The sequence below is a fragment of the Symphodus melops genome, assembly GCF_947650265.1.
Source record: "Symphodus melops genome assembly, chromosome: 18".
Lineage (NCBI taxonomy): Eukaryota > Metazoa > Chordata > Actinopteri > Labriformes > Labridae > Symphodus > Symphodus melops.
Window position 1 is genome coordinate 14399116 of NC_136708.1, and position 23279 is coordinate 14422394.

General features: G+C 38.5%; 1 protein-coding gene and 1 long non-coding RNA gene across 4 annotated transcripts in view; one reads left to right on the forward strand and one right to left on the reverse strand.

Moving 5' to 3' along the window:
• The first annotated feature begins 922 nt into the window (after positions 1 to 922).
• LOC306839328 lies at positions 923 to 1423 on the forward strand. The gene is made up of 2 exons (XR_013781180.1): positions 923 to 1189; positions 1266 to 1423. It is a non-coding gene; the product is annotated as an uncharacterized lncRNA (long non-coding RNA).
• A 9-nt stretch (positions 1424 to 1432) lies between these two features.
• The window catches only part of LOC306839327 (uncharacterized protein), a 43010-nt gene continuing 21163 nt past the window's right edge, over positions 1433 to 23279 (reverse strand). For 2 of the 3 annotated variants that reach the window (XM_079367954.1, XM_079367953.1), the window contains exons 22-48: positions 22599 to 22656; positions 22061 to 22105; positions 21901 to 21957; positions 21666 to 21814; positions 20583 to 20684; positions 20443 to 20491; positions 20265 to 20345; positions 18648 to 19295; positions 18302 to 18370; positions 17962 to 18098; positions 14857 to 14958; positions 11023 to 11080; positions 10776 to 10924; positions 9139 to 10315; positions 8908 to 9029; positions 8701 to 8814; positions 7667 to 7724; positions 6672 to 6800; positions 6386 to 6487; positions 5090 to 5419; positions 4928 to 5002; positions 4108 to 4241; positions 3888 to 4019; positions 3674 to 3731; positions 3509 to 3589; positions 3325 to 3420; positions 1433 to 3204 (exon numbers count right to left, since the gene is read on the reverse strand). In XM_079367954.1, the coding sequence (XP_079224080.1) occupies positions 1529 to 3204; positions 3325 to 3420; positions 3509 to 3589; positions 3674 to 3731; positions 3888 to 4019; positions 4108 to 4241; positions 4928 to 5002; positions 5090 to 5419; positions 6386 to 6487; positions 6672 to 6800; positions 7667 to 7724; positions 8701 to 8814; positions 8908 to 9029; positions 9139 to 10315; positions 10776 to 10924; positions 11023 to 11080; positions 14857 to 14958; positions 17962 to 18098; positions 18302 to 18370; positions 18648 to 19295; positions 20265 to 20345; positions 20443 to 20491; positions 20583 to 20684; positions 21666 to 21814; positions 21901 to 21957; positions 22061 to 22105; positions 22599 to 22656 (5988 nt within the window). In that variant the 3' untranslated portion in view covers positions 1433 to 1528. The remainder of the gene's footprint in view (positions 3205 to 3324; positions 3421 to 3508; positions 3590 to 3673; positions 3732 to 3887; positions 4020 to 4107; positions 4242 to 4927; positions 5003 to 5089; positions 5420 to 6385; positions 6488 to 6671; positions 6801 to 7666; positions 7725 to 8700; positions 8815 to 8907; positions 9030 to 9138; positions 10316 to 10775; positions 10925 to 11022; positions 11081 to 14856; positions 14959 to 17961; positions 18099 to 18301; positions 18371 to 18647; positions 19296 to 20264; positions 20346 to 20442; positions 20492 to 20582; positions 20685 to 21665; positions 21815 to 21900; positions 21958 to 22060; positions 22106 to 22598; positions 22657 to 23279) is intronic. The other variant, XM_079367955.1, reaches the window with a different exon arrangement.

Consider the following 23279-nt stretch of genomic DNA (forward strand, 5'->3'; position numbering starts at 1 on the left):
CGCATGAATCAGATCTCTTTAATGACACGCAGCGTGGAGAGAAGTCCAGAGCGTTCTCTATCAAACTTTTACATTTCAACCCTTAAATACAGGACAGACAGGAAGTTACCTTCAGTGACAAACGGTAATCAAACATTATCTTTAACATAACAATGATGCTTTGATGTTGGGTGTATGCTGTCCTTCTGGAGACAGTGGCTCTTTGATGTAACAGATGAGATAATACAATGTCACCTTATCTACATTTGTATGGTATTTTCCCATGTGGAGGATGCACCCACCTGTGGCTCTCTGACACCTCTGTCTTCACAGCACATTTGCTCACTCAAGGAAGACTAAGTACTTTCTTACACAGGCAATCTCTACACAAGTCAGTGCCCCAGTTGGACCATCCCAGTCCCAAAAGTCTGGTCAAAAGCCCCCAGTGACAGCCAACAACCCTTAGCCTCTATTTTTCAGTGTCACCAGAAAAGACTCTGTAGACAGTGTTGTTGGTGAGAAACTTTGAAAATGTATTTAAAAAGCACTCTGGAAGTCTTAAAGCTCTGCATTTTAGCTGCTCGTTTACAAACTTAGTGTTTCAGTGCTTTATTCATACTTAAACTGTAATAATATTTTGAATCTTAACCAATCAACGTATCTATTCATTGTGTGCAATACTGAAACTACACCTGTATCTTACTTTCCTTGAACTCTGCACTTTTGTACATAATAAAGTTCAATAATAATCCGTTTCATATACAGTTTATGCTTCTTAAACGGCCTTCACTTCCATAGCTGTATTATTTCAGCATTATTGACTCCACTATTGCTTTTTGTTTTACAACAGTTCTAAAAGTAATTAGTAATATGCAGCACAATGTTGATTTTGAGCGAAGACGGCGGACTATTTAGCTACTCAAACAAAAATACTTGACCAAGATCCAAAAATTGCTCTTTCGTATTAACACATTCAGGAAAGAAAAATAAAAAGGTGGGAAAGAAAAAGAACACCAGCCAAAAACAGGGGAAATGCTTTAAAAGAAGATTTTTATTAAAATTAACAAAGTATGACTATAAAAAGTACAAAACTCACAGTAGATAACTGCTGAAGTGTTACATTGTACATTTTTAAAACGGAAAAGTCGCTTAACAAGAAGATTAATCCTTCAAAACAAACCAGCAAAATCTGATAACCTCCATTAAAAAAGTAATTTTATGTTGTTGTTTTTTTTGTTGTTTTTTTAAAGGTGTTTCAAGAGTGAACTGAATTCATTTAGATTCAGAACTGTAGTCTCTATCCAACCTGAGGGCAGGAACGGAGAAGTTAATCCCAGGAAGGCAGAACCTTTTCTTTCAGTCCTATACGTGAAATAAAAACTGTCAACTTGACTGTGATGGAGTAACTGATTCATATTCACACATACACAAAAAAAACCAACAACCATAAAAGTCTCGTCACCCCATTTTAGTTTAGTGTGGTGCTTCTGTACAGTAGAATATATAATAAAGTAAACTTTACAGATATATGCTGGAATTTTCTCGATGCTCAATTGTCAAAATTTGATATGCTTTCTACTTGGTTGAAGAGAAAGTTCCCAACGGTGGGAGTGGCAGGGAAAAACCAGGAGGAGGAGTTTGCAGAGTCCTGGGTCAAGATATGACTGTTGGCTGGAGGAGGATTGTGAATGGGTGGAGGAGGCCTTGTCCATGAGTACTGCTGCTGCATCAGCTGCTGCTGCATGAGCTGATGTTGCTGCATTAAATGCTGCTGCTGCTGCTGCTGTTGCTGTATAAACTGCTGCTGCATAACATGCGGCTGCTGCTGCTGCTGTATAAACTGCTGCTGCTGTTGTTGCGGTATCATCCGATGCAGCTGCTGCTGTTGCTGCATTTGCAGACTCGTCCATCCTAGGGGTGTTGGAGTTTCTGAACAGGGTTGAAATGCCGGCACATAGACGTTATTTGTTTTAAAATGGCTTTGGTAGAGCCCTGTTGTACCATAACTACTACCTTGGTATGAACTCTGATTATATGCCAAGGGATAGGCTGGTTTAGTAAAGTCACCAACAGCTCCAGAAGAAGGAAGAAAAGAATATCCATTTGTTGTGTAAGGCATTTGGCTTGTTAGGGCGTACCCTGCTGAAGCTGCCTGAGACTCACTATGGCTTGCTGTTGCGACTGTTGGGATGCTGTGAACAACCTCACAATTTACCTTGGTGTCACCCTTTGCAAAATAGTGGCCTATTAACTGTGGCTTAGAGGGGTCCAGCCTTGGAGTTATGATGGGGCTAATGGGCAACTGAGAGCTCTCCCTGCAGTCAGGCTCTGGGTTTGTTCGCGGATCTCGGTTGTGATTGGTGGCTTCATCGTTGGGAACAGGTTCAGAGGGGTTCGTGTTTTTGAGCATGCTTTGAGCATCAACACTTTCCTGACTTTGTGGCTCAACGGTGCAATCGGAGGTGCTGGGCGGTAACGTTGCATCGTCTGCAGATTTATTCAACTCAACCTTTGAATCCAATCTTTTCTTTTTTTCTGGCATTGCAGATGTGACATGCTCAAACTCCAGCTCCCGTTTGATTGACACACCTACTGATGGATTGTAAGAGCAAGGTGACAAAGTCTCAGACTTTACCACACAGGGGGACAATGTCTTCTCTGACCTTTTCTCATTGACCAGAGCGATGAGGTCATAAAGGCTTATGTCAGGTTCAGATGACTTGAGTTCTTTGGGTCCAGGTCCTGACTTTTTGTCCTCAAAGGAGACGGGAGTGTGGCTTGCAGCAGGGTGAACAGGAGTGGACTTGGAGGCCGATTTCATTTTGGGCTGTGGTGAGCTGTTTTTTCTTTCATCTAATTGGCTGTTGCAAGATCTGGCCAGGGTTTCTAAAGATGCATCAGCTGGTCTTTTCTTGGTTAAAGAGCATTCATTTCCAGAAGACACTGGCAGAGCTGGACTAGTTTTTGCATTAATAACAGAGGAGGACAAGGAAACTGATTTCGCCTCTGTCGGTTTCGTTTGAAACTCTGTGATAGCCCTCTGGTGCTGACCGTCGACCAGGGGTCTGATTTCTTGTTTGAACTTTGAATTCTCTTGGGGGATCTGACATGTACCGGATTCAGAGAATGGAACAACAACAGAATCAGCTCTTGAGGAGACATTGGTCTCAACTCTTCTTTTCTTAACACCATCCACATGCTTGTTTTCTGTTTCCTGCGTCATTTCTTAGAGATTAACGGAGAAGAAATGAGAGAGAGAGAAAAAAAACTTTAAGATGGTTACAGCTCAGAGAAAAGAAAAAAACTCATGTTCAATATTCTCAGTCAAATTAAACGGTACTATACCATTGTCCCGTCTCTTGTCTGTCTGTGAAACCTGTGCTGGCTTCCTCTCTGTGGGCTCAGATTCTACTTGGTCCATCTGTGTCTGTGGCAGCTGGTCTGTTCAACACAAACCAAAGCTCATCCATTTGCACTCAGTTTCAGTCTCAGTTGGTTAGACTTGGAGGAAAAACATGACTGTGCTCACCCATTTGTTGTGGAGCACTTATTGGAGGAAAGATGACGCTCGGGTTCTGTTCTTTCTCGGAGTCTTGCAGAAATTTTAAAGCTACGAAAATCAAACAGAATATTAGAAAAAAATAGAAATGTTTTCTTTTAAACCATAAACATTTTATAATGTGTTTTCTCCTACCTTCACTGAACGGAGCAGTCTTAACGTATGAAAATTCTTTTTGTGGAAGCAGTTTACACTATGAAAGAACACAGTGACAATCAGTAAAACAGAAGTGCATTAATGCTTTAAACATCGACCTATTACACAAGACAATGATTAAATTGACTTCTTCTCACAATTAGCTGAATGTTATTTGAAATCATATGCACAATAAATGATATTTAAAGCCTACCCTGGCATCTATCTTGCTGGAGGTTTCCCAGTCTGAGACCCTCTTCACAATGGCCTTTAAAATATCGAGTTTCGCCTCATGGTCCAAATCCTCCAAAAACCAGAAGGTCATAAATTCAGGGTGCCTGTTCAGCTGAAAGGAGTAAAAACTGTTTAAAACACATGGAGGAGAGTAGTGCTGAGTTTAGAGAACTCCAACAAGTCGATGAAACACCACTCACCAGGTGGTTGAGCCAGTGCTCCATGCTGACCATGTGTTGGCAGATGTCACTGAGGAAGAGCCTCTTGCTGCAGCTCTCACACAAGAAGAAGGTTGTTTGAGACATAGTTCTGCACTCCCAAACTGAGTGGCGACCTGATAAATATAAAAGGAGGATCAAATGTCGTACTGGAGCAGAAATCTTTGCACGTCATTGCTAATAATAAAAAAGTTATTCGAAATTATTTTAAAATTACAAACCCTTGAATTTGAATGGTTTAATGGAAACTCAATTTTTACAGCTATTGTTGTGTACTAGTAGCATTTGTATAGTTGATTCATAGGATTGAAATGCATACTGAAATAACAGTGGTTTCATTCTATTCACTGGCAAGTATGACAATAAACATGCATATTAAAGCATCATCAATCATGTGATTCATTGTTTTGATAAATGCTTTAAGTCTGTCTCAATCATGCAGTGACAAAGTGACCTTCATTTTGTTTAAAATGGATCATGATTTTTAGTAGGGGGTTTCAACAAAGTTTCAGACAGAGCATCTCCTGTAACCATAGTAACTAGTGAATGTCTGAAAACCTAAGAAAAGAGAGAATGATGCTGAGAAATGTCTCTAAACAACATGCACACTAAATGAAGACAGTGTTGTGATTACGCAGTTAAAAATCTCTGATTTGATAAGTTAGCTAATCATTTCCAAGGCCCACACCTTGAAGAACTCAAAACTGGTCATCCCTTATCTTTAGAAAGCCTTCTTCTCCTCTTCAGGAAAGAAAAAAAGGATAAAGGATGAGAAAAAGCATGTGAGGATGGAGACACTCACCTATGATTTGTTCAGAGTCCAAATTCTTCACAGCCAAGTATTTGGATAGATTACTCCAGCCCAGAGAGGCCACTCCTGTGACAGCCAGGTAAAATATAATATCAACACATTATATGAAAAAGAAAAGAAATACATGCTAAAAAGATGTCAAATTAAACGTACCTGAAGTCTTTGGAAGTGGATTCAATACACTGTAGTGATCGGGTCTGGAACCTCTTTGTGACTGTTCTGCTTTGTGACGAGGTGTCGGCTGGTCGTGCTGTTCTGTGTTCTCTGACAGAGCAGAGGAGAGCTCGTTCGGGTTTGAGTCTTTTACGGTTGATGTTTTCTCAGAGTCTTCCAGCACCTTCTGTGCGACCGGTAACTCAGTATCACTCTTCTCCTCGTGGTTTCGATTCTCTCGAGTCTCTGGGGATGAAGAGGCTTCAGCAAATGGACTTGCTGATTCAGACTTGCAGGTAAGAGTTGAGTTACCAGGCGTTTTTTTGACAGCTTCAAGGAAAAATAGAAAGGACAATAAATGGCAATACACGTCATTAAAAAGTAGAAATGCAGTCAGTTGATACAGCAATATTTCCACAAGCGAAAAAGCTGAAGCAAAGTTTTGTTTTCACCTTCAGGTGGGACTTCAGCCTGAGGCGACACATCAAACTCAAATGTTTTCTATTAACCACTTGCTACTTATATTTTATTTTTATTTAAGTTCCTGCTATTTTGGCTTTACTTCCCTTGATAAATGTTTTTGCCAATACACCAAGACAAATTCCTTGCATGTGTAAATGTACTTGGCAATAAAACCTGATTCGGATTCTGACTACTTTTTTTCGAGTTTGAGTTGGTCTAAGTGTAAGAACAAAAAAGACCTTCTGGACCTAAACTCATCAAACCTTTGGTTCTGTCTGACTGACCAGCAGTGAGATCATTGTCCTTTTTGTTAGCACGATTTTCAATAAATTCATTCAGTTTGGTAACTTTGTGAAAGCATCATTTAAATCTCTCTACCATCGAAGAATGACTACTCGAGGTCGAGTAGCTGTAACCGTATATAGGTAGAACATCTCACAGCAGCAGAGTTATATTTGGATTGGAGCCGACTGTTAGTGTAAGGAGAAGGAAAGGAAATGCCTTCTTTCTAGTCCTAAGCCGGTCTAGTCCACACACACACACTATCTTGCAGTATTTAATACTTTAAATGGAAGTACAGATGTACCCGTAGAGAAAAGGAATTTAAAGGCTGTACTTTCTTGCAGAATATAAAAGTAAAATAAAAGTTTGTTAACAGAGAAACTTTGTCAGTTAATGTCATTGAAGGTGTTCTAGAATCCCTAGTCTGTTCATCATTGAATGTATACAACAGAAACAACCCAAAACCTAACACTTGAAATTGACTCATTATCTCACATAATAAAAGCCGTAAGTTAATAGACAACAAGCCATTGTAAGTTTGTTGATTCTTACCAGCAATCTTGACAAGTGATGTCTGGAGCTCATGTTTGTTCTCCTGCACAGATTGGACTTCAGAAGAAAGTCCTGCTGTTTCATTCTGCCACAAGTCTATCTCTGAGAAACAAAAACAGCAGTAGATGATACACACTGAAAAGTTTAGATACGTCTGTGTCGAATTATCGAGTAAAGACCCGAAACATAATTCAGCCACAACATCAAGGAGTAAAAAGGTTGTGATGAATATGCAGGAGGATGAAATGTATACATTTCAAACTTGGTGATCAGACATTACACTTACCATCATCTGGGCTGGAGTCAAGCGGACTGGACAAGTGAGCATCCTGTGTCCACACCTGCACAGGATCAGCCGTGGAGGACGAGACCCCCGAGTCTCTCTCTCTTTTCATTTCTGTCACTCGCGCTAAAGCTGCAAGTGAAGACAGATTTCAAACTGTGAAACAATCTACTGCCATAAACATTTAGAGACATCTTCTGTGATTTGAACGTCGCGTTCATCATATATCATTCACAGTTAACTTAAATACAAATAAGACACGTCGCCATGCATTTCCCTTAACAGTAAAAGTTAGTCATTCAGGGAATTCAGACGATAGCAATTACATAAGATATGAAGACATGCATTAGTGCCAAGTCATGAAACTAAATATGACTGTATTTGTGCTGGGTTGGGTTGGCAGCTGGCAAAGCAAGTTAACAAAGATGTTCGTCTCCCCAGTACCATTTTGCTCCTCCTGGGTTATTCTGAGGAACGGTAATACTTCTGAAACGATTTGGATTCAGTTCTCTGATTTAAATGTATAGAACAAAGGGAATGCCTTTGTCAGGAACATTTTCCATTGAGCTCTCTCTCTGTACTGTTATGGAAATATTTAGATGAGAATATGAATAAAGACTGCAAATTAATCAATCAGTCAGTCTGCAGAGAAGCTCAAAAGTTGGGAAACACATTTTAGCACAAAACAGTCTAAACAGTGTCTGTATGTTAAATCAGAGAAGAGCTGATGGGTTCATGCAAAGGTTTCCTGTAAAAGCAGAAGTTCATGCAGAGGCCTCTGGTCGACAGGATGTGTGTGGGTCAGGCGTGATTGGAACAGTGTTCTTTAAATATTAAAGACAGTTTTATTTGATCACATCAGCACAACACTTTTCTTCATGACAGTACCCTTACAAATCAACCAGTTGTTGGGAGCTTGCTTCTAGTTTACGCTTTCATATGCAAGTTCAAAATCCAGATTTATGAGGTGTAACTCAGATACACATTTTAAAAGGTACCTTTGTCCTCGTCAAGCTTTTTCAGCTCATCGTATACATCCGTAGTAACTTCCAATGTCTAGATAAAAGAAAGAAAAGCAAGGGCCATTAAAGAAAAAAGTGCTTGGTTGAACACACTTTGAAGTGTGCCCATGTTTTATGATACAGATGACTTCTAAATTTGTTTTTGCAACAATATCACTAACCAAGGCACAGGGCTTCACAAAGATGCATTTAAATACTCTCAAATTCTCAACTGATGATTTATTCGGAAATCTTGATCCATACACGTATGTCTCTTGCTCAAGTAAACAAAGTCAATCCGAGGGAGCGCATCATTAACCACGACTTAAATATTTAAACTGATCTTACCCGTGAAAACCAAAATCATTCCCATTGTTTTACAATCAAGTTCAGTGTCTGTGCCATGGCCAAAATTAATAACCGTAACGATTTAAAAGGTTACTCATGAGTTTTTCTTTAAAGACAGAGTCGGTCGCTTTTTCCTAAAAAATAAAATATAAAAGTAATGCTGCTCAATCATCAATCCATACGTGGTGTGTTAACAGTCTGCAAATACCCCGTCTTCTGCCTGGATCTTGATATTTTGTTCTGTTCTTGTTGACTCTGGATATTTATTCCCCCCGTCCACTATCAGCGGGTAGGTGAGAGTGGGAGTGGACGTGATTCAAACTGGCGAATATGACCAACGTGAACGAAGAGGCAAGAAAAACAGAAAAAACTTCTTCCATAATAGTTTGAACCTTGGGTTGGCTTTCGCACATGCGACTTGCTAAATCATCAGCTTTTCCTTTACCACAAATGTTTATTCTTCGATAGCTTCCAATGTAGCTACAGAAACGTACACGCTAAATCCTACAGTGGGCGTGTCTTCTGGATGAACCCAGTAGGAATGGCCAATTTAAAAACAGTTCTACTGACTCTACCTTTAAATAATTGTAATCCCCTTTATTGATGTAATACGATACATACAAAAGGTAAACCACAAAGACTGTTAGTCATTCAGTTTTGTATAAAAGACTCATGTGGCTCACCTGGATTCTAGGGGCTCCAGCAAATTGTTCAAGTTCAACAAAGCGGGCCACCATGCTGGCGAGTTTGCTTTTCAACTCAGATGGCTCAGCACTCCAATAAGGTAACTTCATTTTCTATAAAAAAGCACGTTTCCATGTTTAATACTGCCATGCTTTACAAGCGTACAATATTCTAAACTAAAAGAACAATAGTAATCAAGCACGTACCATATAGTTGAGCTTGTGTTTGTGGCTGCTTGGGTGTCCGGAACGACTCAGCCTTGATGCACACAGCTGACAGTAAAGCTGCCTTCTATTTCCACTCAACACTTCAATCATTTGTTCCACACCTGTCAAGTAAAGACAACAATAAATACTAAAAACACAAATGAAAACAACTAATAGGAGGGGAAAAAATTACTTTTTGACTAATCGCTGTTGAACTAAAATAATTCTCACCAATTTTAACAGTGCTTTTAGGTCCAGTCATGTTGGGATTTTTTGTTGCCTCATCAGCATTTGACCCTGCTGATTTCTTCACAAGTGCAGTCTTGTCACAGACTTCTGGATTTCCAGATTTGTCAGTGGTGTTTAAGTAAGCTGCGGTCATTGCATTGGTACGAGACATAGATGTTGCACATTCTCTCCTGACAGTTTTTGTCCCACTTTTGCTTGGAGCTGCAGTGGGATCGGTTGTGAAAATGGTGTTAAAGTTGAATCCAGTTTTTGCATTTGAACTGGATGTAGATGGTGCACATTTGTTGACACTTTCTCCAATGTTGGCAGCAGTTGTAGCGCAACTGTAACCAGGAGCTGCAGGTGTGGCGGTTGTTGGACTATTACTGGAGTGCCTTCTGGTGGTGGTCGCACTGACACTGGTTGTAGATGATGCACATGTGTTGGAAGCTTTCATGTTGGTTTGAGTTGCAGATGTGGCAGTTGTTGGACCATTACTGGAGTGCCTTCTGGTGGATTTGGTGGTGGTCGCACTGACACTGGTTGTAGATGATGCACATGTGTTGGAAGCTTTCATGGTGGTTTGAGCTGCACATGTGGTGGTTGTTGGACTGGTATGGGATTTGGCTATTGTTGACTTGTCTGTTGGAAAAGAACTGGATGTTGATGGTGCACATTTGTTGACAGATGATCCAGATTTGGAAGTGGTGGCTGCAGAAGAACTGGTTATGTTGGCAGTAGGTTTTGAGAGGGGCGTGATTGCTGTTTTTTTGATGCTACCTGAAGATGAACAGGATACTGTGCCTGTAGGGATAGCTGTTGTAGATATAATGGAGTTGGTTACAACATGATTTGAAGTTTCTGCACACTGAGATGTCCCCACTATATTGGAAGTGGTTTCTTCTTTTATCGGTCTTATATTTGTGTTTGAGATGAGTTCAGCTTTTGAAAGCTTTCCTGTGGAATCAGGATGTGCACATGTTGAGCTCGTCTTATTTGTAGAAACACAAATACGAGAAGATGTCTCTTCACTACTTTTTGAAACAGTCAGGCCGGAGTAAACATTAGAGGCTGAAGCGGACTCTTTGTTGTGGGTCACTTTGGCATCTTCTCTTTCAGAGCTAATTACTGAGGACAGCCTTGCCTCAGAATCTTCTGAATCACAGTCCATAGCCACCACCTTTAAATGAAACAAAGATATAGATGAACCACTTTTTTTTTTCTTTTTTAGCTGTAGGAGCTACACAAATGCTTTGCCACTGCACATCAAATGTTTCATGAGGTACAATCCAACAATAATATAGTTATCGTTCGAGATAGACTGTTTTCCCAAATGTAAGCATTTAAAACGTTGTTCTTTACGAGTGCTCCACCATGTTCCAGTTGGTTTATCATTTGACTCATCAAAATGGAAAATAAAAATCTTGAAAGTACTTCCCACCAGGTTGCTGCATTGCTTGATATTCACCAAGCAGTGATGTACGTAAGCAGATTAAAAAAAACAAGAATACAAAACATAAATCACTACAAGCTAGCTAGGGTCACTATAAGGCTCACGCCAGCTGTTACCATGTCTTGGGCAAATACAGTTGATCTTAAAAAAGTCCACAGAACTGGTCTGAAAACACCTTCTGACTAACCTGATAGTTATCCAGGAGATTACTGGCTTCATTATGAGCCCGAGGGGAGAAGGGGGTGTCCACAGGTTGAGAATTTGACAGAGCAGAGATTGAGGAGGGTTCAGAAACACTTCTCTGCTGAGCCTGTAGTTCCTTGACGGTTTGTATGGCTTTGAAGATTTGATGGAAATTCAACAGAAAAACTTTTATTTTGATGTTTAAATTAATCAAGTCAATTTCCAATAGCTATGGAGAGATTTACACTTACCTGATTTAAAATTTTGCTTCAAGATGTTATTATACATCTCTTTTTCCAGATCCAAAACCTGAAGTCAAGATGTAAACAAAAATTTGTCTGTCATGTTGTGTAAATAAAAACTTACAAAAAGGTAGAACACTTAGCACACTCAATATTTTATAACCTGGATAGACCAGTGATGGGTTGAATAATATAAATGTCTCTAAAGCTGAATCTATCAACAGACTGGATAATATTAACGCAGCATATCACGGCCGTGGTTCTAATCTAACAGACAACACTGAGACTCCGTGCAGGCTGAAAGATAGACAATTTAATGATCAGTGTGGAGCCATTATATACAGTTCAACAGGTGTCATAAATTCCTTCCCACTTTGGATATTTCTATACATGGTCTGAAGAATCACATCACCTTTACTCTTTCAATGTCAAACCTCTATTTGAAGAACAATTCCTCATTCTACTGTCAACTGAGGCCATACATTATGCTTTTGGAATACCTCATATTACATGTTTCTCTTCAAATATGGTCATAGCTTCTCCGAATAGATCGTAGTCTGCTAACAGCAAAGTCACCTCTACAAAGTGTACCCAAACTGACCGTATTCACAGAAATTCGTACTATCAACAAGAAACTTTGAACAAATGGTTAGCTCCAAGAGAAAATCTGCACATAAATTTAATGATGTACCATCTGACACTCTGAATTTATATACATATTTATATAAAATTGAAGATCCCTGTCGAACAATTTTATATCACTGGTCAACTTCTATTCTACATTTAAAAGTTAAGTAATCACAGTCATACATATCAGTTCATCCAGGACAAATCTAAGGAGACAAGGCATTTACAAGGAACATATTTTTAAAAACATTTTTTGAAGTGTAGGTCACAGGAAGCATGCCCAAACTCCCTTTCAAGTACTCCCAGAATATATATAATTGTATTATCAAAAAAGCCCAAACAAGAGACACTAAAGAACTCAGATCCCATGATGACATAACTGAAGTGCACGACATTTCAAAAAGAAAAGTACGCCCATGTAAAGTCCATTTAAGATGAGGGCTGTGAATGCAACAAGTCCATTCCAAAAGGAATTTAAAAAATCCCAGTAAGGTCTCAGACGTCTTGATCACTCTTTGTTCAAAACCTACTTTGATTTGCAGTTGAAGTCTTAAAGCCATTAGTGAGTCCAACTGAGTCCGACAAAACACAGTTAATCAATCATTAAACAAAGAAGGTGCTCATCAGTCTTTCAAGGACCGGGACTCAAGAACTACCCGAGGGTCTTCTGCTTTTTTTTTTTAAACACCTCCTACTGAGCTGTAGCACTGCCCACTTTTTACAATTCAACCGACAGTTGGTCGAAACTTGATAATGTCATGTGGCTTTAAGTTTCAATGGAGGACTTGATCCTGTTTGGGAAGGGCTGCTTCATTGGGCAAATCATAATTGTCCAGTTAATTCATGAAAATGCATGAACATGCATTATTTTAGGATATATTCCGCTGAGGTCAGACAGAACAGCAAAAGAGCACAAATGGTCGACAGACTTTATGTTAACAGAGCTGCTTACATTCTGTTAGCAGGGACGGTCTACAAATTCCCATGGGGCTTGTTTCCGCTGTCTAACGATAAAATTGCAGAACGGACTATTGATTATTTTAGAATTTATTTCGGCCACGGTCAGACAATGCAATAGAACACAATCATTGGCAATTGCTATCTGACAAAGTTTCTCTGTTAACAAACTAGAAGGTCCAGCCTACACATTTTTACTGTTTGGGTAAATCTCTATCAGGCTAGAAAGAAGACATCACCTGGACTCGTAAATGCCAGACACACATTTCATTCTTAGAATACCTTTTATTAAAACAGACAGCTGGCTCCAATCCAAATACAACTCTGCTGCTGTGAGATATTTTACTGATATATGGTTACAGCTACTCACGTAGTTACTTCACTTTTAGATAGTGGACAGATGTATAGGATACATTCACAAAGTTACCAAGATGAATTAATTCATGAAAAACCTTACTAACACCATTTCTGTTAATTCTAAAAGGCTTAAAACATTTTTTTTTTAAATAAAAAAAAAAAAAAACTATCCACCTTGCCCTGGCTCCATTATTTCTGTACTGAAGTATATAATCAATATCACTATTTGAATCGATAGAACATACATCTATAATGCACTTGGTATCACTTTGCAGACTATGCTTTGGAACAGACATTAAGCCCCATGACATTAGCTGAATCAACGTGTGGTCTTAATGAGTGAAGTGATATTCACAGCACCCTTCTTTTACAACCTCTCCCGGCGGACCTACAGGCTGTTGATTAACATCTTGTTTACTTTCTAACAAGATCAAATGAACTTATTCATGATTTGAAAGCCACTCTCTCTCAGACAAGCTTTACAGAGCATGAAACGATGCGCTCTGTTACCTACAAACTAACCTCAAAGCTGTGACCTGTGACCAGCTTGATAGCCTTGTGTTAAAAGGAAGTCATAAAAATAACCAGGGGGCAGAACCTTTTACAACTCTGCAGCTTCTCAGAAAGACAATCCTTTAAATCACTGCTCAATAACTCTGGTTTAACCCGCAACATTTCATTATTTATCAAATGAACATTTATGCCTTTCTGAGTCTATATATTTGTAACTCAAGGAAAAAGTAAAAATATATCTGTTCTGAGAGGGCATTGATATCAAGATTGGTGGTGTCTCCTTCAGAATCCAAGTCCAAATTTAATCCCAAGATTTGTAAATCACCTTTATTTGTTTGCTGGTGAAATCATTCAAACAATACCGCGTTTTATCTCAAACAAACAATTTCACCATACGACTGACTGTTATGGAGTCCATCTATAACATTTCATTGTCATATAAATAATTGCATCATCACAGCCATAAGAATCATATTTTCTTATATCCATTTCATTGATATACATTATTGTTAAACATTTCTATATTACATTTTGAAATAAAATTCAGAACTATTGTCTGTGTCATTCCTAATTTAAACTGCTTTGGAGTTCACAATACTGATATGAAGTTGACAATTAATAAACTAATAAAATTGATAATACGAATTTCTGTGAATACGTTCAGTTTGGTTACACTTTGTAGAGGTGACTTTGCTGTTAGCAGACTACGATCTATTCGGAGACGCTATGACCATATTTGAAGAGAAACATGTAATATGAGGTATTCCAAAAGTATAATGTATGGCCTCAGTTGACAGTAGAATGATGAAGTGTTCTTCAAATAGAGGTTTGACATTTAAAGAGTAAAGGTAGTGTGATTCTCCAGACCACGTATAGAAATATCTAAAGTGGGAAGGCATTTATGACACCTGTGGTACTGTATATAATGGCTCCACACTGATCATTAAATGGTATTGTAAATGATTATTTGAGCAGATTAAATACGCTATGTGAGGGATCCTAGTAGCTGTTATGAAACAATTACATCTGGTTTCTTTCAAACTACACTTTAAAAATATATACATTTCAAGCCTTTCTTATGTTGAACTAAACAAACTTGTCAGTGTTTGAATGAGCATGCACACATTTAACATAGTACAAGTTCTATGGTATACGTTGTCATCACACACTTCTGATGTAAATCAATATAGAATATGTTTGCTTTTTCACACGTTATATAGTTGATGACATTTTTTTTTTCTTTTTTTGGCATCTCACACACAACAGTCTGACGTAGCTTGTTATAGAAGAGTAGACTTTGGTAACAGTTGTCATGAAATACTTCAACAATAGTTAACTGTCATTCTTACTATTCCTATTACAAGGATATTGAGAATTCAAAGACCAAACCTGAGCCTCTCCATAGCCGCTGTGTTTCTCAAGCAAAGCTGCATAATGACAAAACTTCATCCCCTGATACATCCCTGGTGGACTTGGAAACGGCTTGAACCCCTGATGTCAGAAACAAAGACAGGACAAGTCATTAAGTAAGCACAAAAGACAATTTGTTGTATATTAATTCAATGTGAACAACACTACTTTCATTCTTTCTTGAGTGAAGTTGCCATACACTTCTTATAAAAATCACTTTGGTGAACTTTAAAAAGGTACATAAGAAGTTTTAGCAGCAACCAATAATCATTGAATTAGTGAACAACAATTGATTTGCAAAGTGAAACAGAGTAGCTGGAACAATGTCCAATGTGAAGGGTGTAGCATATTTAATTGATTAAGATATTCATATTTCCTCGGGGCACCATCTTCCAGTTTAACGGAAGAAAATTATTAGTTAATCACTTTCATAATAAAAAGGTTGAATTCTCCAAGAGCATTTCAGTCAGTAAACAACACATAAGGTTCAAAATGATTCAGTGTGAATTTATTACAAAAATAGTGACCAATAATACAGAAAAATATAAAAGATTATACTGACTATGATTTTGATCTTAACTGTAGAGTTTTGATTCTAATCTTTTGGAGGCGTTATAAAAGGTACAAAAGTAACAAAAGAAACAACGAGAGGTTGGTAATGATTTCAAGAAAAATGTGGTTAGAAAAATAAATGTGATTAGAGAATCTACTCGGAGTGGCTGTGTTGACAACGACCCCTCCTCGAGTTTTCTCTCTCGAAGTCGAAGCTGTGACAGAATCTTACATTCGTGGTGTTCAGTCAAACTTCCCCGCGTGGTCCAGCATTTAAAAAAGGTACTGAGCGGCTCGGAGTGGATTAAAAATGGATTACGCTCTAACAAAAATTAGCTAAAAAAAAAAATCAAACTTGTTGGCCAAATCAAATTAGATTTAGTCAGAAAAGATGATGAAAATACTTTAAACATAAAAACGATGTGAAGTTGTGTGGCTTAAAAATAAAAACACAAAAAGACTGATATCTCGAGAAGTGATCAGACCAGCAGATCATTTTCATGATCATTTTCATGAGTCCGAAAGACGAGAAACAAAGAAGACTCAAACAAGACGCAACGCACCTCAACAAAAACTTAGACAGAACTCTAACTCCTCTTGTCTCATCCTTTGTAGCAGGCAGGAAAGGGGGGGAGGCTTTGCTCCACTCATAGTGAGACAAGGATCCAACAACTCAAGAGGTGAATTACTAACTAAACGCTTTATGACGTCACCATATTTAATTAAATATGAGCATTCTGAGTTTAGACATTGAGAGTCATCTCTGAACATTCAGGAAGATATTCTTGAAATCTGTAATTCAAAGTACACTGTTAATCAATTAATCAGAGGAAATGCATCATAGATCAATAGTATGAAAACATAGAAAAGAATGTTACCCTCTATGTGTGATCATGTGCAATATGATAATACAGAGTCGAAATATATGTTTAAAGTTGTATGTGCCTTAGAAAATACAGAGCACAAGGTGGGAGGAAGATGTTCAACTTAAATCCAAGAAATAACTTTTAAACAATTCTTACTTGAGTAATATAGATCATATGAAAACGTAAATCGTATCAAACTGTCACTTTCAACCTGACAAACACAGATATTAAAACCAGAAATTAAAAGGACATTTGTTTGATGCACAAGTAGTTTAGTTTGATGAACCTAAAAGTCTCTTGTCAGTTTTATGGCTTCTTGAGGTTCCTTCCCAGAGATTTTACGATTTTGTCAATGTTGATTGATTCACAGAAAGGAGCTCTTCTGACCTGGTCCCAATCACTTAACGCGTTCATCTCAAAAGGTTGTACACAGTTAACTAAAACAATCTGTGGGTTGTTTATTTGGAGGTGAAGTGTCAAAGACCTCAATTGTAACTCTCAGTTTAGTGCCCCCACGAGAGAGAGAGTCACAGGAGACGCCCCTGTGGTTCACAGCGGTAATCTATCTGAAGTTAAGAATCAGTGGATGACTGAGAGAAGGGGGATTTTGAGTCCAGTATCAAATGTTTTCTTTACAAGGGATGACATATGACACCATTAATAAAACAAAGCTAAGACGAATCCACAAAGCTTCTACAAGTATAAAATAAATTAATGCTGGAAAAGTGATGACCTATTTTTGTAGGACAACCAGGAAGTAGCTTCGCCATGGATTCGAACCATGGACTGTAACTACAATTCACCTCTTTTTGCATTGAATTTTGGATCACTGCAGAAAATAAGCTGTGGCAAACACACGTCTCGGATGCGTAGCTGTTTTGTTCAGCTGCATAATCTCTACCAATTAACAACACTTATATGAAGTTTGAAGAGTTAATGCAGCCGAGAGAAGTAAAAAGTTAACCTTACGCTAGAGCGAACTAAACCGCGGTCGGTTGATTTTGACGTCACGACCGTTAGACTTAATCGATCTAATCAGAGCTGCCCCCGGCAGTCGCTCCAGAGCTGGTGGGGGTGGGGTTTGGTGCTTTGTTCAATGGCAGTCTGATCCATAAGAATATAATTTTAAGCATTGGTCACTAACAGCATGTGTGTGTAGTAGGACAGAATCTTACACTATTTCTAGGCTCTAAAAACTAGCTAAATCTAAATGAGATTATTTCTAAACCTTGCACTTGCAAAAAATGGGCCCCGACACTTGTTCCATTCAAACAAACTCGACCATAAATGTGAGCACCTGAAAGCAAACGCTGAACCATGTGCACACTCCTTATGGAGGCTGGAGATATTGGGGACGCAATTGGTGAGGCAGTAAATTGAAGCCAAAAGGCATAGAGCTGCCTCTCACACATTGTATTTTACTAAATGTATAATCTAACTGACAGACCTACATCAAAATAATCAGTAGTCACCAGTATTTTTATCAGGGGTTTTTGTATTTCACATTCCCCTGAAACACATGGAAGTGGGCCTTAAAACATACATGAATTGTACAAATTCTAAATACTTCAAACAAGCAAGACAATATGGGAAGAGGACATGATGAATTTGATCAAGATGTGTCCAAAAAGAAAAAATACAGCCTTTTTGTTTCAAATTCACCCACCAACAAAAACATCCTCTGGTGCTGAACTCCAGTGACATGGCTGACGATGTCCTTCTCTGGGATCTTCATAGAGCAGCACTCACAGAGGTAGATGGGGTCACACTGATCACAATGGCATTCAAAAAGTGCACTTAAGCCTGGAAGACATAATGGTCACTATTAAAGATTGCATAATCTTTACTCGCAGTTGTATTTGAGTACAAAGTCTGCAAAGCCCTAAAACATTTCAAACAAAGATTATGTTGAGGGAAATTTCAAACAAAGATTATGTTGAGGGAAATGTCCTTTTTACAAATGTGAAGGTTTAAAAATAAGTTTAAAACAAAAAAAAAAAACGGACCAATCACAGGATCTCTGCTTGTCTTCTTGAGATATTGCCACAGTTTATCAATTTGTTGATGCGTTGATGCTGTAAAACAACCAAGATGCAAACACCACAGACTTAGAAATATAAAGAAATCACAGAAATATATTGATTCCCTGAGAGTCACTAGACAAGGTCTAGGGTTTGGGTTAGCTGATTTAAAAAAAGAGCTTCAAGTCAGATGAAAAAAAGGATAGACTTAGTTTCCCTTTCACCTGCAGCATGAATTAAGTCAATGTGCATAAGCTCGAACAAAAGCAGCCAAATTGTCACCGCTGGTGATGCATTTATGAAAACAGCTTTAACTACAGTATGTACATACCTTCATGCTCAACACTCTGCTGACTTCGTTTGGCTTCTCTTCCTTTCACTTCTGCTACAGTTTCCCTTCTCTGTATGCTACCTGGCAGTCGTTGTTCAACTTCACAAGATGTGCCTTGTTGTAAGGCTGGTAGTTCTTTTTTACAGCTCGTGTTTTTCTCCATATTATCATTGCAGAATGCACCCTGGAATTCTTTGCATATGCTGATTTGTTTTACTTCTTTGCATGCGTTATTCACCAAGTGCATCTGGACACTTTTGTTGCTTTGTTCTCCAATCTCAATTTTGAAATCCATGTCATTGTACTTGCAGCTTTCTGTTTTCTCCTCACGTGGTTTCCTCACTATGAGCTCTTCTTTCTCCTCCTTTATTGCCTGGAGTGTCTCACTTGCGGGACTCTTTATTTCTTCTGCACACGTTTTAACAGGTTGTTTGTGTTCACTCTTTGTTACACTCTTCATGTCCACTTCCTCTTCTGCATTTTCTTCCCTTTCTGCACATTTCCCATCTGGGATTTCAGCCCCAACCCATGTCTTCTTATTGTCTGGAGACTTTTGGCAGGACTTTTCCTCAGAGCCCGGCAACTTGCCACTGTTTGAGATGCTGTTGTCTCTCACACCGTCTTTGTCCGTTCCAGTTGCTCTAGGGACTGAGAAACATACATGAAAATACAAAGACAATAACAATATGACCCAATGCATTTTTATAAGCAAAACAACAACAGTGTTTTCAAATGTAAACAAATCGTCCTTAAGTTAAAGAGAATCTGGCGGCAGTAGATCAAAAACCTTAAGGCTGGTTCACACGGCAGGATTTTAAAATTGTCGGCCGATTTCCCAAACCTTCCACACAGCAATAAATCTGAGGTTTTACAGTTTTGGTCGTACAGTGTGTGGTGTGCGGCCACACAGCAACATCAACACACAAGCCGATTTCACTCGCGAGCATCCCCCAATCAGACAGGAATAGAGCTGCAGCTCTCGAATATTTTAGAAATCAAGTATTCTAACGAATATCCCGATCGATTAATCGAATAAATACATGTACTTTTGCTTAATTAAGATTTAACTCGTCTCGGGTCGTCCCTACAAACCTGCTTGTAGTCTTTGCAGCTACCATGGAAACGCCTGTTTGTTACAACTAACCACCTCCCCTCTACAGCTTCTGACATTCACCATATTACTGACAGGGTCCCAAATAAACTTTTTGATTCCCCCCACCCCCCCGCGCGTGCATTCATGGCGCTCACAGACTGAGACTACAGAGACTGTGAGAGGACGATGCTATCGCTATGTTAGCTGCAAACACGGAGACAGTGAGTTAAAAAGGACGCGCAGCGCTCGCGTGTATGCGCGCGCGCAGCGGAGGGAGTAGCAGGTAGCTGCAGCTAAATTAAACGCGTTTAATACTCATAACATAGTTTTGATAACGCAAAAAAGTCCTGACGTCCTTCCGAGCAGACGAGAGCTGTCTTAACACACCACACACGGCAGCATTATCGTATAATAATATCTTATGATGATCGGACCAGTCGTTAGCATAACTTTCCGGTGTCCTCTGTCCATAAAAAACCCTTAACATAATTTAACAGGAAGTAAATAAACTTGCCATAACATACCCAGCTTCTGTTTAGGAACGATGTTGGGTAGCAGTTTTCCTTGTCCTTTCCTTAGTTTTGCATTTACAAGGATATGATATGCTGGAACATATCAATTGAAGAACTTAAGTCAAAATTAAATCCCCAGTAAAAGATCATGCTGATGGAATACATTCAGTTGCAGCATACACATACTCACCTATGTTGTATGAACATGGCTCCCTGATGGACCTGTCCAACTGTATTTCCTTTCATTGCAGAAAATATAACATGAGCACATTGCTAGAGGGGATGCTTCATTGAGATGACAGAAATTATACTTTTTGAAACATTTTATACCTGTACATTCATTGTGGAGTGATGATTGTCTGCCTGCTTTGCCAAATCCATTATAGTCTCTACATCAGTCTTTAAATTCATTGATCCTGGGTGGAAATCATTCTAAAAAACAAAAACCCCACACATTTTCAGTATTGTTAACATCAGTTTTTCCTAACTATCGTTTGCCAAAGTGTACACAGTCGACGTAGTCCACTTATTGCCAATACAACCATAGACTGTAAATAGTATAGAACGCAACGGACTATTTATGAAATAAATGCTGACTTTTCACTTACCTAAGCTTTTCTGTAGATGTCACCTTTGTGTAAATAGTTTTACTTTTGATATTTTTTCATTGCGATAGAACCGTCTGTTCAACAATCTGTTGAAAAGATGTCTGTCTAAAGCAAAATCAAGCTGACGAACACTTTAAGATAAGTAACTTGAGAAGTAAAGAGATTCAAAACATAACATTTTTCTTTCAATTGCAGACTGCAATTCCAGAGGAAATCAAATCATAATTGTTTTGGCTTTTTCATGAAAGAATGATACAGGGACTCATAACACCGCCTTTTAAACAAAAACAAAAGGATGTCATGTATAATATACGTCTATATTTTTACTACAAAATTCTTATTTTCTATAGGCCGACTGCATATAACTATTATTTCGGCCTGTGTGTGTGTGTTCATGTCCATTAAACAGTATAAACCGGGTTTCCCCTCGTGGAATTAATAAAGTATAAATTACTGTTATTAAATCAGTCTGATGAATGTTGTGGAGCGAAAGCTCTCAAACAGTCAAAATGAGACGCATGGCTTGAGAATCAAGGATCTGTTTTGTCATCAACCAGGTTGGGGCGATCTGGCATCATGTATTTCCTAGAACTTTTGTACAATATGGACAAAGTTCCTTGAAATGGTTGTTTTTACAGAACAAACCCTTTTGACGCATGTATGTACGGTATCTTGGGACAGATAGGGTACTGAGCAATAATCACCATCATGATTAACATAAACGTATCAGTCAAAAATTGGTTAGGCTCATAACAATGTTCCCAAATGGGCGATACAGAAAATATATCTAATAAAAAATACTCACTATAAATTTAGTTATATGTTCTCGACCGAAGACATGAGCGTAACATTCCTGGTCTGAAAGCCTCCTCCGGCAAAGCATGCACAAAAATCCCACTTCTATGGGCTGACACAATCGGTCACCCAGATAGTGCATGGCAATGAAGTGTCTCCCTACATTGAAAAGATAGGAATAAAATAATTAGCCACAATAAAAGATTCCTGGAAAGACTTTTTCCCCCTTTTCTTGGGATACTTACCCAGCAGAGGAAACCTCTCGTTTTCTTTGAGTTTGCTAAATGTTTGGCACTTTGGTACTGTACATTAGAAATAGACAAAAATGTACACATGAGATGCAAGTTAAAAAGACGGTATTTTTTCATCTTTATTAAGGTTCTTATAATTACGAATATTACTAACCTTCAATCTTCAGGTAAGGGTGGTATTTTTTAAGGGTCATGCTCACTGCAGACAAAAGCAAGAATAAGACTGAACCATTAAAAGGGCTTAAAGGGATACTTCACCCATTTGCATGAAGCTTTGTATCATTAGAAAGTGTTAAAATGTGCTTTTCTTTGCGTGAAAGTTTTATTCATGTGATGCAAAAAGCGTCATATTGCATCACATGAAGAAAACTTCCAGGCAAAGAAAAACACATTTTTCTCATCTCAGGGCAAAATGAGGGTTGGATTCATGACCATTCAACACTACTACCATGTTTCTAATGATGCAAAGCTTCATGCAAATGGATGAAGTATCCCATTAATGTATGATAAAGCACTTCTTGTTTAAGAATAGCAAACACTGCTATATAAAAGAATATATGAGTTTATAGAGAGAAACGTGACAATGTGCATTAATTAGAAGAACAACACAAATTAGGCAATTGATGCATCTGAAACAAACGTTTGAAGTTATTGGAGGAAAGACACAAATACAATGTTGGACCAATTCTTACCTATTGTGTAGCTTGGTGGGAAAAGTTCCTGAAACTTCCAGTAAGGAAGGTCGAGTATCTGCATGTAAGAGAACAGCTAATCAGTAACGACTAGATAGATAGATAGATAGATGGATAGATAGATACTTTATTGATCCCGAGGGAAATTCAAGGCATCCAGTAGCAGTATACAGACAGGCAGGACACAAGACATTAGTTACAATACACACCCGCTGTCCCCCCTCCCCTCTGTATACAAATCCCCCAAACAGATTTAGCAGCCCCTATGTGACTAAGAATAAACATAATTATATGTTAAACCTGTGCAGTTAGCATTAGCAGTTAGACTTAAAACTAATATAGCATAATGTACATAACCTGTGAGGAGAGAAAAATATGTGTTGGTTAAAAGAGACCTGTAAACAGTTAAAGAGCCTTAGAAACAAAGTGCTGACCTTCTAGAAACTAGTTACATGTGTATGTACAGAGGTGTTTGAGCTTATGCCAGAGGTGTGAGTACAGTCGTTAAACAGTCAATGCAGGAATGTAAATTGGCTCACCAACTTAAAGGAGCAGTGATTTGCATTAAGTGACCTAGACAATATGGTGAAACCAGGAGTGCTTAGGGTAATTATCGTTAAGTACCCAACTATTGATGGGCAGATTAGCATTAAGTGTTGGAGACAATAGAGTGAAACTTGA